The sequence below is a fragment of the Equus caballus genome, chromosome 1 (assembly GCF_041296265.1).
Source record: "Equus caballus isolate H_3958 breed thoroughbred chromosome 1, TB-T2T, whole genome shotgun sequence".
Taxonomy (NCBI): domain Eukaryota; kingdom Metazoa; phylum Chordata; class Mammalia; order Perissodactyla; family Equidae; genus Equus; species Equus caballus.
This window is the reverse complement of record NC_091684.1, coordinates 31,832,247-31,846,608: the sequence shown is the minus strand read 5'-3', so window position 1 is coordinate 31,846,608 and position 14,362 is coordinate 31,832,247. Positions and strand designations below refer to the sequence as shown.

Here is a 14,362-nt window from a genome sequence, read left to right as displayed (position 1 = left end):
GCCATCACGGACACATTCCTGCCTCGGGCTGCCAGGGGATTGACCCAAATCGAATGAATGTTTATCACAACTCTTTTGCCCCAAATTCCTGATCTAGTTCATTCTATCCTTAATTATCTCTGATCCTCCCTTCATCCTTCTTTTTGGCCTTCATGTACTTTAATACTGATAACCACCTAGAGTTCTGTCTGAAAGCGGGAGAGAGAGAAAGCACATACAGTGTAGGTACATACCAGTAGACTCCCCTTTGAAATTCAGCAGGTGGAGGCCCCCCGAACAGTGGCCTCAAACTGAACACACACAGGTTTGAGGGTCTCCAGTGTCCCCTGGTCTTAATCACTGTCCTCCATCCCTTTCTCTTCTCTGCGTCCAAGACCAAAGGCTAGCACAGACTGGAGCCCTCCTAGGACAGGTGGGGTGGCCTGTCCAAACCCCCACGGCCCTTGGACAATGTGCTGTAGGACAACTCCAACCAGGCCCGTTTCCCTTCCAGAGCTGCCCCGAGGCTGGCGAGGGAGGAGGAGACCAGTCGCTGGTCTTTCCCTACCTGGGCATCCTGCGGTGAGAACTGGGAGATGTGCTTCTGGTTTTCCACCATGTCTGTGCCCAGCAGAAGGGACCTGGGCACCTTGCTCCCTGTGCCCTCTTCCAGCATCGGGGTGAAGGAGTAGGGGTTTCGCAGATGAAGCCTCAACCCGTGTTTCTGCAGAACACAGAGCACAGGTCACATTTGAAGGGATCTGCCCTTGATCCTTCTCTGATTGTGTGTGTGACCACTTAGGTACCCGCTACTGGATCCCCAGGCATGTGGTCCTGGCTCCTATTTTTTTAATAGAAGTGTATAAAAAGCCCTCTTGCCCAGGCCCACTATGGCAGACCACACCATGCATGCCACACCAGGCCATGTCACACCACACAATGCCATACCACCCCACACTACACCACACCACGCTACCCTGTGCCAGGGACTGTAACGGGGTTTACAACGATTACCTCACAACAACTTCATAAGCACATCACCCTTACGGTACTAATGCAACAACAGAGGCTCAGAAAAGTGCAGTAACTTGTCCAAGGTCACAATGGGAGGTGGATGGAGGTTTCAAAACCACATCTCTGTGGCTCCACAGCCCTGGCTCTCAGCGCTCATCTACAACTGCCCCCACTTCAGAAATAAATAATTAAAATTTGGAAAGACACAATACAGCAACGGTTATGTGAAAATCTATACTTACAAGGTAGATGAATTATTCACATCAAAAAATTTTATTTACTTTGCAGACTCATTTACTCTAGGGTCACTTTAAATGGAAGTTCCCTTGATGCATTTAAAATATGATTTGATTTACCAATATTTGACGGACACACAGAACTTCCCAAGGGCTCATCTACTTCTTCAAAGGAGAGACAGAGAAAACAGAAGGGCCTGTGCGCCCCACAGACAAGACTCCCTGTTGCTGCTAAGGCTTCTTCCTTCTTAAACCACTTTACTGAGGTTTGGCTGACATACAAAAGGCTGTACGTATTTACTGCATGCAACCTGATGAATGTGGCCTCAACAGACTTCTTTTCCCAGTTGCTTGACCAGCTCTCTCACCTTTCTGAGGTCTCTGCTCAGATGTCACCTGAGCAGCAAGGTCTCCCTGACCCCAGCACTCCCTGCTCTATTTCTCTCCGAAGCGCCTGTCACTGCCTGGCTGATGACGTGGTTTCTCCCCGTCTCTCCCAGGTAGACTGGAAGCTCTGTGAGGTCAGGGGCATTGTCTCTCGCTCAGTGCTGCACCCCCAGCATCTGGTGCAGTGCAATCAGTACGTATCCTGTTGACTGAATAAGTGAACGCCACGTGGCAGACAACCCAGAGGACAGAAACCAGATCTGTGAGTAGAAGTTTGAAGAAACTGAAAAAGATCTTCCCAACAATTACAGCTAAATTTCCCCCAAACCAGATGGCAGGAACACCATAGGCTGAGCATTCTGTGGAAGCCAGCCCATCGGTAGGGGCTGGGCTGGGAGGCCTGCAGGGTCCTTTCTAACACCAACATGGGGAAATTTCTTTGATTCCAAGTTGGAGGGACTTCCAGCTTGGCTCCTCTTGATAAAGTGGACTCTTTATCACCCAGGAGGCCCCCTTAGTTCCTCTTTTTCTCCCACCCTTGGCTTCCCATCCATCGCCAAGTCCCACCAGCTCATCTCCAGAAGTTGTCCACATCTCTCTATCTCCACTGGCCCTCAGCCCAAGCCACCACCTTGTGAACCACGGCAGCAGCCACCTCACTGGTCTCCCTGAGACCACGCCTGCTTCTATCACAACCCACACCATCCAGCAGATGGGCTGACCCCTCGTAAAGTCAAAATCCTATCAGTCCACTCCTCACTAAACACCACTCCTGGCCTCCCACGGCACTCGGGACAAATGCAGTCCCTTCAGCACAATCTGCAAGGCCCTGGTCTCAGCGGGCCCCTGACGCCCTCTGCCACTCCATCTGCTGCCCCTCTGTCACATGCCTGCTCCAGCCACACTGACCATCCTTCCCCCCTTAGGCCTGTCCACCTCCACTTCCCTCTGACTGGGACACTCCTGCTCAGATGTCCACAGGGCTGGTGACTTCTTGGCCTTTGAATGTCAGCTCAAATGTCACCTCCTCAGGGAGGTTTTCCTGGTCCCTGGCTGGCCGGACCTCCAGTCCCTCACTGTCGTGTTGCCTTATTTTCCTTCTTCAGGTAGCACTTACCTCCCCATGAAGTTCTCCTGCTAAGAGCAGAGGCCTTGCCTCTCCAAGGGCCTGTCTCAGCGCCGGACACAGGAGGGGCTCAGAAACATTTACGGGGTGAATGAATCAACAAACCCCAAATAAGGGACCCAAGAGGAGCGCAAGCATTGTTGCAAGTATAACTAATTGAACATGAATAATTTTTTTGGCTGATTCCGGGACTTTCTCTTCTAAAGTGAACTTATCAAGTCTTTCTTGATGGCTTCAATTACGTGGTGTCAGAATAAGAAGGGGGAAGCTCAATCTCCGTTGGGTCACATCCATCAGGTTTGTTCAGATCGTGTGGTTCTCCTCTTACAAAAACCAAACCTTCTCCCGATTTACTCATGAGATTTCTCGGCACGTACAGCCGTCCCGGGTGGGAACTGCCGGGAAGGGACAAGGCGCGTCTGAGGAACCAGAGACGGGAGATTTAAATGGTGTGGTTCTCAAAGCTGTGCTCTGGGTTCCTCTTGTTCCAGAATCACTGGTTCCTGGGCCCCATCACAGTCCTACAGAATCAGACCTCTGATCAGGAACCCTCGAGAACTCTCTACTTTCCTGCCAGTTTTTCGGGTGGTTCCGGTGGACATGAAAGTTTGAGAGTCCCGCCTTAGAGAGGTTTCTGGGAGCAAAACAGGAGCAAAATGAACATGGTTGAGACCCAGAAGGTTGGGGAGGTTGGGGAGGGAGGACAAGGGGTTGCCACTTGAATGAGGTGGAGGCTGGCCCAGGGAGAGGAGGGGAAGGCGGCTGCCGGCTGATGTGGGATGAACGAGCCCACCAGCGCAAAAGCCCTGCCCTCCCAGCTCGGATTCCTCTGCTTGCTGTGCGGCCACCGTAAAAGAAAACTTATTATCTGATGGATAGAACTGGCAGGTGGTCCACTCCGGTGATCTCGTGATGGTTGTGGAAACTAAGACCCAGAGGACAGGCCCCGTGAGGCCCCGTGGGGGTCAGGGGAGGCACCCTCTGGCTCAAGGATAGGAACAGGGACAGTGGTACCAAGGCAGGCCTCACACTTCAGTCGAGGGCTCAGTCTAGCTGGGGACAGGCCCATACCGGCTGGTCTGATAGGCAGTAGCCAGCCGCAGGTCCTCGGGTAGCCTGCCTTTCTTTCTGGAGCCTCAGTTTTCCAACTGCCAAATGGGAGTAATAACACTAGCTGACAATTTCTGAGCACTTGCTACACCCCAGGCACCGTGCTAATGACTAGCAAACAGTAACCACCACGACAGCCTCGTGAGGGAGGGGCTATTACAATTCCCCTCTCACAGAGGACGTACCATGAGGCCAAGTCGCACAGCTGGTGAACCACAGAGCCGGAGTCACCACCGGCCAGTCAGGTCCACAGCCTGTAACGTCAGCCGGCGCCCCGCCCAGGCCCGAGCCGCAGGGAGAGCTCCGGTCTGTACCTGTGCCTGGCAAACTGCGAAGTGTTAGAACACAGGAGGCTGAGCAGGACCCCTATTGAGACGCCTGTGGTGGCACGTCACAGCCCACGAACAAGGAGGAGGGTCAGTCAGACCTGGTTCAAATTCTCTTTCATTTCCGAGCGTGTGAACTTAACCTCCCAGAACCTCAGTTCCCTCATCATAACATGGGGACACGAACGGTTCCTGTCTCACAGGTGAAAATTAATTGATGATAGAGCATTAAAGCTCGTGGCCCAAGATGTGACACTGGGAAAATATTGTTATTGTTTTGGAAACTGAATGTTCCTTGAAAGAGTTTAGTTGCCCTCCTGTAGATGCCCTCCAGGCTGTCAATGTTCTGTTATAGTAAGTTGCTCCCTACTCTAGATGGGGTTAGTTTTGCACATCACGTGGCATGATGGTTTTCTCCCTTGATTTGAGCACCATGCTCCTATTAATGCAGCCCAAGATTAGAGGTTAAATCACATACAGAATATGACAAATCCCATTTTCAAATGAGTAACCTTTTCTTATAAACAGAATAATCATTTGAAATTTTCTGTGATTTTTAGTTTTCATAAATTAGATTTTTCAAAAGGAGGGTCTACTCAAACCCCCCCATCCACCAGATCTGTCATTATGCATAACTGGTGTGTTTGCAAACTGCCTTCAGCTATCATCTGATATGGACTGAAGACCAGAGGCCCATTCCCCGGCCGTGGCTAGACTTCATCCAGTCCTGGCTGGGGAGGGGCTCTTTCTCTCGTCTCTCTGTCTGTCTCTCTCTCCCTGTGAGGGGCGTAAAGAGTCAGTTCGTTAGTGGGTTTCTGTAGCTATCCAGTTCAGAGAAGTCTCTACATAAACCAGTTGGAGCAGTCAAAGAGCTATGAATAGCGGCTGAATGTCTTATTAGTTTCAAACTTTCAACTTAGATGGTGCTAAAGCTCACGCAGCTTCTTGTCCAGATGGCAGAGGACCTCTGAGTGGTGGGTGACGGGGGCACCAAGCAGGTAGAAGCTAAGCGGCCTCCAGGAATGTGCTGACTGAGTTTATAAAAGAGTCGGCGAGGGTGAAAAGAATCTGAAAGGGCGGGGGCAGAGCTGGGCGAGCCTGTGGACCAAGGTTTGGCCGACCAGGAAGTCAACAAGGGGCAGACTGAAAGGTCTCAGGATCCCTTCAAAACAGCCCAGAAGTCACAAGACATGAAAGTCCCCGGGGTCTGACTTCCTGCTCAAGCTGTCAAGAATGGAAACAGGATCTAAAGTTCAACGAGGGCAGAAGCTGGGCTGGCGTCCTAAGGCAGCTCTGAAACTCAGAGGTCCAAGGGCTCCGGCAGCTTCCCCATGAGGGCTGGACAAGAGGCCAGGAAGGGTCGGGGCAGGGCAGGGCAGGGGGCGGGGACCCAGTCTCATGAAGGCACCAGCCAGTGCTGCGTGGAGGAACACGGGCTGATGCTGACAAGGCTCATTCTTCAAAAGAGGTCTGATTTTTATGAGCAATTTCCTGATTTTAAGACACAGGGTGGGTTAGACAAACCCATGTGTGGGAATGCGCCAGGAGACCGTGGACAAACCCTGGGGTAGGAGAGAGCTCGGGTGCAGGGAGTCACCGCGGGCACAGGGTGGGGCCTTCCCCCCAGGGCGGGGAGATGGGAAGTGCCCTCCCCTTGGGGCCACAGGGGCTCTACCTTCAGCTCCAGGTCCGTGTAGATCTGCGGCCTCAGCAGGCTGAGGAGGTAGGATGCTCGGGAGAACTTAAACCCTGAAACGAATCAAATGACGACGTCACCAGCGGTCACCAGCGGTTGCCCCCTGCTGCCCACACACCACCTCTCCAGGCTCACCTGGGATGATCTCCTCAGTGACAGCTGCGCCCCCAATCACGTGGCGTCTCTCGAAGACCGCTGTGTTCACCCCCAGTCTCTGCAGGTACGCCGCCTGGCGGGGCACACAGGGCCCTTGCCTTATTCCTGGGGGCCGACCCGCAGGCTCAGGTCCTCACTACAGGGCCAGGGGCGGCCTCCTGGCTCATGCTGTTCCTGCCTCTGGAAAGGCCATTCTCTTGCTTCCCTGTAAATTCCCACTTTCCCTAAGAACCGACATGACTGCTCCTGCCCCTCCACTTCCTGGCTGAAGGTGCACTTCCCTCCTGCAAGGCCAGGGGCCTCGGGGAACTCATACTGTGCCTGCCCAGCCCTGCCAGGGATGCCCATCCCCTCCCGGGGGCGGCCAGCTCATCCCCCCTCACAAGGCCGAGGGGAGCAAGGGGAGCCTGCCCGTGAGTGCTGAGCCACATGCCCAGGTTCCAGTCCTCTCTCTCCTCTGCTGGGGCAGCCTCAGTGCCTGATCTGTGTGGCCTCAGTTTCCTCATGTGAAAAATGGGGTTGATGATGATAATACCCACTTTGCCTGCTTCATATTACTGCTGCGAGGGTTCACTGAGCTGGGCCCTGAAAGAGACTTACATCGTCCCTGGCACATAGGACGTGCTCAGTGAATGAGGCTGTGATTACAGCACAGTCTTATTTGGGGGAACCGATGATGCAGGAGATTTATTAAGTTTTCTCTAGCTCTTAGTGGGAAATCAATAAATATTTGTTGAAGGGAACTAGCCCAGTCCTGAGTCTACGGTGTTCCTCCCACCACTGCAAGCCGGGTGACAACAGGGACGGTGTAGTTCAGAAGTCAGACTTTTTTGAAAGTTCACTTGGCAACTACTATGCGCCAGACACTGGAGTGGACCATCTCATTCAATCCACCCACCACCCCGGAGGGAGGCACTATCATTCTTCCCATTTCACAGATGAGGAAACTGAGGCTCCATGAGGTGAATAGCTCCCCTCAGCCTCATGTGGCTGGTGAGCAGAGGTGTTGGGAATTGAACCCAGATGGTCTGAACCCAGGATCTACACTCTAGACACATCCTAACGAGAAAGGGAAAAGAGCAGCCCCCGACATTTGGAAGCTGGCCTGGCCCGCAGGGGTAAGCCATGTTGTCCTCCTACTAGAATGACAACCTCAAACAAGGGTAGTCTGAGACGTGATAAAACGGGACAGGGCGAGCCCACTTCACAGTTTTGTCTAAGCTCGAGTGAAAACAAGGTCTCTGCCCACCCACAAAATACCAAACGTGCTCTTTCTCGGCCAAGGTGAGTGACTGCTGCTTCCTTACCAATCACCTCTCTCCTCACAACAGTCGCCTCTCCCTACAGATAAGATTTATCGAGATGCCCAGTCGCAGGGTTGTCCCGCTTTCCTACAGCATCCAATCTACAGCAAACCCCTACTTCCTTAGACACTCCCCCAAATCAGCCAACCAAAGCCCGAATCCTAGAATGGCTTCCTCCCAACAGCCTCTCAAGACTCCCGCCGTCCCCCACGCTGTGTGCCATCCCCACTGCGGCAAGTCACCACCCAGCCTCACTAACACCAGGTGGGCCCGTGTCTCTGAAGGGCATTGACATGGGCCTCCCTTGGGCTGGAAACCTCCAGCAATAAGAGCCACCATTTGTGTAAGGCTTTCTGTGCCCTCGAAGTGCATTATCTGCTCCCTTCACACCGACTCCGTGAGGGTGGGTGTCTTTATTCTCATTTACTGCTGCTCAGGGAGCCTGAGTGACTTGCCTTAACCTTCACAGATGGAAACCGGCAGAGCTGGGAGAAGAACCCACGTTTATATTAACATAAAATCGACATTTTAAATTACTGGTCAGTTGAGTTACATAACACCCCCTGTAAAATGTTCAAGTAAAGCTGACGTGTCGGGGAAAGCATGAAGATTTAACCCAAGTCTCGCGGCTCCCCCACGTTGCTAAGCCCCCTATATTGATGTTCTAGAGCTGCCACTGTTTCCGGAAGGTGTTCCGTGTTTGTCTTGTGACCTAAATACCCTCTAGCACCCGCTAGCGCCTCCTAGGGCTACACGGACTCCGGTTCGAGAGGCACAGCCTCAGGGTAACCCTGGCCTGGCTCAGCTTGGGACGTAGACGCCAGCCGTGTTCGGGAGGGCGCTGCCTCCTCGCTAGACCGGCTTCCTCGCTGTCTCCAGGGTACACTTGGACCGTGCACCTGCTGGGTACTCCGGGTTGGTACATGGCCTAGACCCAGCTGGGGAGCACAGGGCTCTGCTCACAAGGACTGCCCATAATCTGGAGTCAGGGCCCCCCAACTCCAGTTACCTGATCCCCAGCCTCCAACATGTCTGCCAGATACACGCTTTCCCACCTTTCCATCATCTGGCTTCTTAAAACTCCTAGACTCTCCCAGGGTCATGGGGGAAATCCACGTGTTAGGGGGAGACGAGGAAAGGGAGCCCCTGAGATCCTCCTTAAGTACTGCAGATGTCCACCGACCCAGCCACGGCTGGCACCAGGGACGGGGGACTAGCCTGCCTTCCTTCTCGCCTGTGGCCCTCACCCTTCCCACTTCCTCACACCCCTGTTGAAAGCCACGTGTCCAGGGCCATTGAGGTGGGGCAGAGGGGGAGGTACTCACAGCCACCAGCCCGTTGTGTCCTGCAATGAGACGGGGAGAGGGGAGGAAAGAAACACTGGTCAGTGGGCAGACAGACACATTCCCTGAGGAGTGTGGTCACCCATCCCTGTCCTCATGCCCATGAAGGTCTTGGACAGTAGCAGGAACTTGGGGGACCCCCCCACCTGTACCTGGCTGTTGGAACAGCATCTAGTTCGATGCCATAAGGCACCTGGTCTATGGGGAATCAGAAAACCATGGTTCTTGCCCTGGCTTGCAAACAGTCCTGTCACCCTGGCTTGGCCAGTGGCTCCATGTTGGAGTGAGGGGCAGGGCAATCCATGGTCATGGGACGAAAACCATCCCACAGAGCATTCCATTGCCTAGCTTCCATCACTGGGGATGAGTGAGTGACTGTCGGAGGGTGCCTCACAGTTTACTTGGCAGAGAAGAGAAGGCAAGTGTGGCTGGTGCACTGATGCTGCATGTCCTCGTCCAGCATGGACTCACTGGCCGTCCAGGTGAGTGCTGGTCACGTAGACAGTTGCTGTCAAGCGTGGCCTCTTTTGCCTGTGTGGTTCACAATGGGCACAATGGTGTCCCAGAAGGCTTTACTCACACAGGTTTGTCTTTGTCAATCCCCAGGGCTCCCAAAATAAAATAGGAACAGTCCACAATGAAGTAAACACATATGGCTTCCACGTGTGCTAGAGTAACGAGGTGTACTTCAGGAATGCCAGCCGAGGGGGTAAATTTGTCTATCTTATGTACAAAGTTCCTTTCCAAAAGTCTTGGGATGGCTGCCCTGGGGAAGAGCCCTGAACTTGGCTTAGGATCCCATGTCCCACTGGGAGCGAGTCTCCCTCCTGCTTTGAGAAGCTTCAGGATCACCTGAGAATCAGGTCAGTCTCAGACCACCCCCTACAGTCTACTCAGCAGGCTGGGGGTGGGGACTGGGACGGGTTTCTCACAAGCCCCCTGGTCACCCTGAGGCAGGTGGCCAGTCTCAGCCAAGCACACGGGCGCTTGGGTGGAGCCGGCCTCCTGTTCCTTTACCCTCAGGAGAAGCTGTAGCTGCTGATGGAGGATCTTTTGTTCGGCAGAGCACAGGCCCCGGTCGTCTTCAGACAGGAGGGGAGACTCATGCGTCTCCTTGGTGATAGAAGGTCATTCTGAGTCTTCAAAGACATCAGTAGATGACCACGTTCTCTGGGCACCAACCTGGACCCACTGTTGACTCAAATAAAATGCTCAACCATTAATTTGACAAACATCCATAAATAGGAGGCAGCAATGAGCCATGTGATGGCTTTATTCACGGCCGAGCTGATTTTTTTCTCATTCTCCACACAGAGACCCCCAGCGTTTGAGAGGCCATTGAGCCAAGTTCTCTTCCATTCAAGGAATCCTAAGATGGAGTTTTTCAAACCTCTCTGACCATGATCCACGGGAAGAAATGACCTGGCACACACCCTGTATACAAATGTGTTTCACAGAAACAAAAGTTTCATAAACTAATATTAACTCACATGATAAGCATGTGACTTACTTATGTTTCATTTTTTAAAATGCTGCTTGACATTCTATTTTTACATATTTTTGAAATTTTTCATGAGAAAGCTTAAAAAATATGCTGGATGCAGGGGGTTGGGCTGGTGGCATTGTGGTTAAGTCTGTGCACTCCACTTCAGTGGCCCAGAATTCACAGGTTCAGATCCCTGGTGCGGACCTACACACCGCTCACCAAGCCACACTGAGGCGGCGTCCCCCATAGAAAATAGAGGAAGATTGGCACAGATGTTAGCCCAGGGACAACCTTTCCTCGCCAAAAAAAAAAAAAAAAAGCTGGATGGGACTCACGAATAGATTGCAGCCTGCAGTTTGAAAAGCCCTGTTCTCATATCCACACAACAAACTAAAGCCTGGCCACCCCGGGCTCACCTTGGCTTCTGCTGTTTACCAGGGCGTGGCCCTTGGAGAGTCATTTCAGCCACCCTGAGCCTCAAGCTTCTTTATACGTAGACCAGAGAGGGTGCTGGACCTTGCAGTGTTGCAGGGAGAATGACCCATCCTATATGTAAAGCACCTGACCCTTAGCAGACCCACAGTAAATGGTAGCTATTTGTCTTTTAATTAGCGCTGATGATAAATCATGGAAAACCAATAAAGTCTTCCAGGCAACTGGGTCCAGTTCAGTCATCACACGTAAGCCCACAAATGCACAGAGACCTCAAATGATGAAAGCTGAGGGTCCAACAGCCCAGGACCCTCCTCCCTCCACCATCCCCACCCCCAGCCCTTGCCGAGCCCTCCTGCAGCTTCTGGTGACCACCCTGTCCCCTTGGAGGGGTCATGAGCTGCAGGCTCTGCTGAGACCCGGCCTGACTATAGGGATCTCCAGGCAGCAGGCACCCAGGGCTCTGGAGAGAAGGGGCTCTGAACTCGGGCTCTAGAACGTGTGGGCTGAGCTGCCCACATCAGGGCCACTCAGTGTTGGTGAGATGTGCTGACTTCCTCGAGTCATTTTCAACCCTCGGAATCCTGATGACCAGACACGGGGCCCAGGGACTGCCTTTTAACAAGCTCCTGGGTCACTCTTAGGCACACTGAGTCAAATGACTAAATCAGGGTCATCTTCAAGGTGGCTCCCAGGTACTGGCATGACTACAGGGATGCAGACATAAGACCAAGGGTCCATCCTCCTTGCTGGAAGACAGCAGGGGTGGGCTGTCACCAAGGGCAGAAAAAGGCGAGGGGCTTCTCTGAGGCTCAAAGTCCTGGAGCACTTCCATTTCCCGAGTCCAGTCATAGGGCGCTGGAGCTGGCTTCCCCCAGCCAGGGAGGTTTATAAGGCAGTTGTCAAACACAGCCATTCTTAAACATCAAATTATATAAACTTACAGTTCTACAAATAATAAAACCAAAGGTAATAAATACTCAAAACGTTCACTTCCTAACTATTTTACTGTCTTACTGTTACCCATGCTCTTGTGGTTATTGGCCTCCAAGGATCCGTCCAGCGGCCCCACTACGCAAGGATGCTCTACTGCGTCTCTCTCCCAAATTCACATTCAGCGACATCACGGTGGCAACTTGAAAAAGGCCACCGTGGGAGTATTTACACCATGGAACTCAGCAAACAGTACACGTTGGGGCTTGATTAATTTTGTTGACTGTTCAACTTAAGAAAGTTGATGGAGAAGATGTGAATAAGGCAGATTAAATTTAACAGCATGTTGTGTCTGTCGCTGTTACACTGTGGATAGCACAAAAAGTTGAGGAAATATTCTTCCCCGTATTGGAAAAATATTATCTGATTGAGCAGTCATTCCCATCATTGACAGAGGAGTGAAGTGTGGACATAAATCTTCATTGTTTCACTTCTGTTCTGCTCTTTCAAGTAAATGAAAATATCAACATTCCTTTTGCAACTATCCTCATCTGTCAACTGCAAACATAGGTTGGCTACTGAGTTTGGCAAAAATCACAGAAATTCGGTGAGGATCAATTGGCTGCCTGGAATTTAAGAGTATTGTTCTTTATTTGTAAAATTGTGTGGTACAAGTCTTTTATTTATAATAAACTTTTTATATTTATTTTATATTTATTATATAAAATATATATAATTATATAAAATTATATTTAAATTTATTTTATATTTTATTTATAATAAACTTCTGTGTGTATATATGCACGCATTTTTCCCTGGAAAGGGGACTGTTAAACATTTCCCGGCACGTGACTGTTCTTGGTTCACACAGAAATGAAGAAATGCCAGAACACAGATGCAGCATCAGAGCTGGAGGATGAGCATCTTCCAGTCCTGTCATTGTCTCTCTGTATGAACCCATTTGGAAATAAGGTTAGAAGTTGAAATTCCGGCCCTCTGGGAGCGTGAATGGAAGCCAATCTGGTCCTGGCCCACAGCGTCACACAGTCACCCGGCAGATCAGGACTCTGCAGCCCGGGGATCAGAGGAGTGTTGAGGATCACTGTGGCGGATCCCCCACAGGCACCCGATGTGCAAGGCGGTGGGACACTGTCACCCTCGGCGAACCCACAGCAGGATCTCTGTGACTCATTTCTATTTTTCCTCTACTGCCCCTTACAATTTGCGATTCCTGTTTCCTTTGGGGATGGGTGACCTTAGTGATAAGGGTGTGGGGACAAGAACTCAGGGCACTTGAGGTGTCTGGATCTCACTGGTCTGCTGGCCCAGGCCTTTCTTTCTGACCCTTATGTACCATATGCTTCCTAAGGATATGGTGGCAACTAGCTAATTTCGCAGGAGATACCTGGAAACCCCTAAGCTCACCCAGTCCTCCCTGGTCATGCTAGATGAGACCTAAGCCCAGAGAGGACAAGACTCTGCTCCAGACCACACAGATGGCATAGCCAGCCCCAGGAGCCCACTGCCTGCTTGCAGATAGGTGGGCTCTCCACCACGGCCTCTGCTCTTGCCCCAACTCCTGGCCAGCGGTGCCCAGAGCAGAGGGAGGGGAGGGGCTGGGAAGGGCCCTCCAGGCCCCTGAGCAGGGCTGCCCCTCCTTCAGCTCTGGCGCAGCCTGCTTTACCTGCTCCTATCACCACCGCGTCGTACTCAGGCTTCAGGTGTCCCCTGGCTTCCCAATGAGCTCGTCTCCAAGCAGGGCGGGGAGAGGCGCCCACGGCCCTGCAGAGCCCTCGGCCGCTGGCAGCCATCTCTGCCCAGTGCTAGGCCAGGAATTTGCTTGCAACCAGCTTTTTGTGCTCCCCCCACAGGGGGAGGAGCAGGAAGCAAGCAGGAAGAGAGGAGGAGCTGCGGTCCAGCTGCCATACTTGGCTTCAGGCCACGACTAAGAGGACACTGAGCACACGCGGACCGAGTCTACACTGGGCGGGCAGAGTCCACGCGGGGCGGAGACTCTGGAGGTTGCCTACTAACCAGGAAGAAGTCATGCCAACACCAGGCCTGCGGAGAGTAATCCCGGTGCTGATAACTCTCCAAGGCCGGGTCACTCTCCTGAAGGCTCAAACACCCTGTGCTTGCCAGGCTGCTGAGAAGCTTGCAGGGCTGGGGGCCACTGCACTCTCCGTAGTTCTCGGGGTTCGCCTTCTTCTTGGGAAGGCCTGGATATTTCTGTTCTTTCAGCACCTTTCCTACTTTCCAAGCTCCCATCTGTGAATATCTCCAGCTTTCCCACTGTCCTCTGGCCTGTCTTCAATCAGGAGCCCTTTGTTCTCTGCCCGTTGGCTAGCAGGCCGGTCCCCTGGCAGGAAGAAAGCACCCTAGGAGGTGAGTGTCCTGCTCCGACGTCTGTCAATGTTCTAGAAACCTGCTCTCAGAGCTGCATCTCAGAGCTGGGAGAACGCAAGGAAAAGGTGCTTCTGAGCGAGAGGGCTCCCGAGGACGCTTCTGCTCTCAACTCTGACACCCTCCACACGCCTCGGAGGGGTCACGCCACGTGTGACTCTGCTAAAACCCAACTCGGGCTGTTCACCTGGTGTTGTCATAATATTGAAAAACTAGGGGGATTGGTTAAACTAGACCCATCACATGGAGCAGCTGTTAAAATTTAGGGGAAACTATTAGGTGACAAAGTGGGATGTGGGATCCTGGACAGCAGTGGGCTTCTAGGCTTCTTTTTTTACTTTTGAGCTCTTCTGGATTTTCCACAACCAATGGTTTACATTTCCATCCATAAAGTCGTGATATTTAAGAGGAATGCAGACTGGGCCACCTCA

At 52.3% G+C, this 14,362-nt stretch overlaps 1 protein-coding gene across 1 annotated transcript in view; it reads right to left on the bottom strand.

Moving 5' to 3' along the window:
- PYROXD2 (pyridine nucleotide-disulphide oxidoreductase domain 2) overlaps positions 1–13,488 on the bottom strand; it is a 28,152-nt gene extending 14,664 nt beyond the window's left edge. Inside the window, exons 1-5 of the mRNA XM_014733192.3 lie at positions 13,213–13,488; positions 8,660–8,679; positions 6,010–6,103; positions 5,854–5,927; positions 548–703 (exon numbers count right to left, since the gene is read on the bottom strand). Coding sequence (XP_014588678.2) covers positions 548–703; positions 5,854–5,927; positions 6,010–6,103; positions 8,660–8,679; positions 13,213–13,339 — 471 coding nt within the window. The 5' untranslated portion in view covers positions 13,340–13,488. The remainder of the gene's footprint in view (positions 1–547; positions 704–5,853; positions 5,928–6,009; positions 6,104–8,659; positions 8,680–13,212) is intronic.
- Between the last annotated feature and the right edge of the window lie 874 nt (positions 13,489–14,362).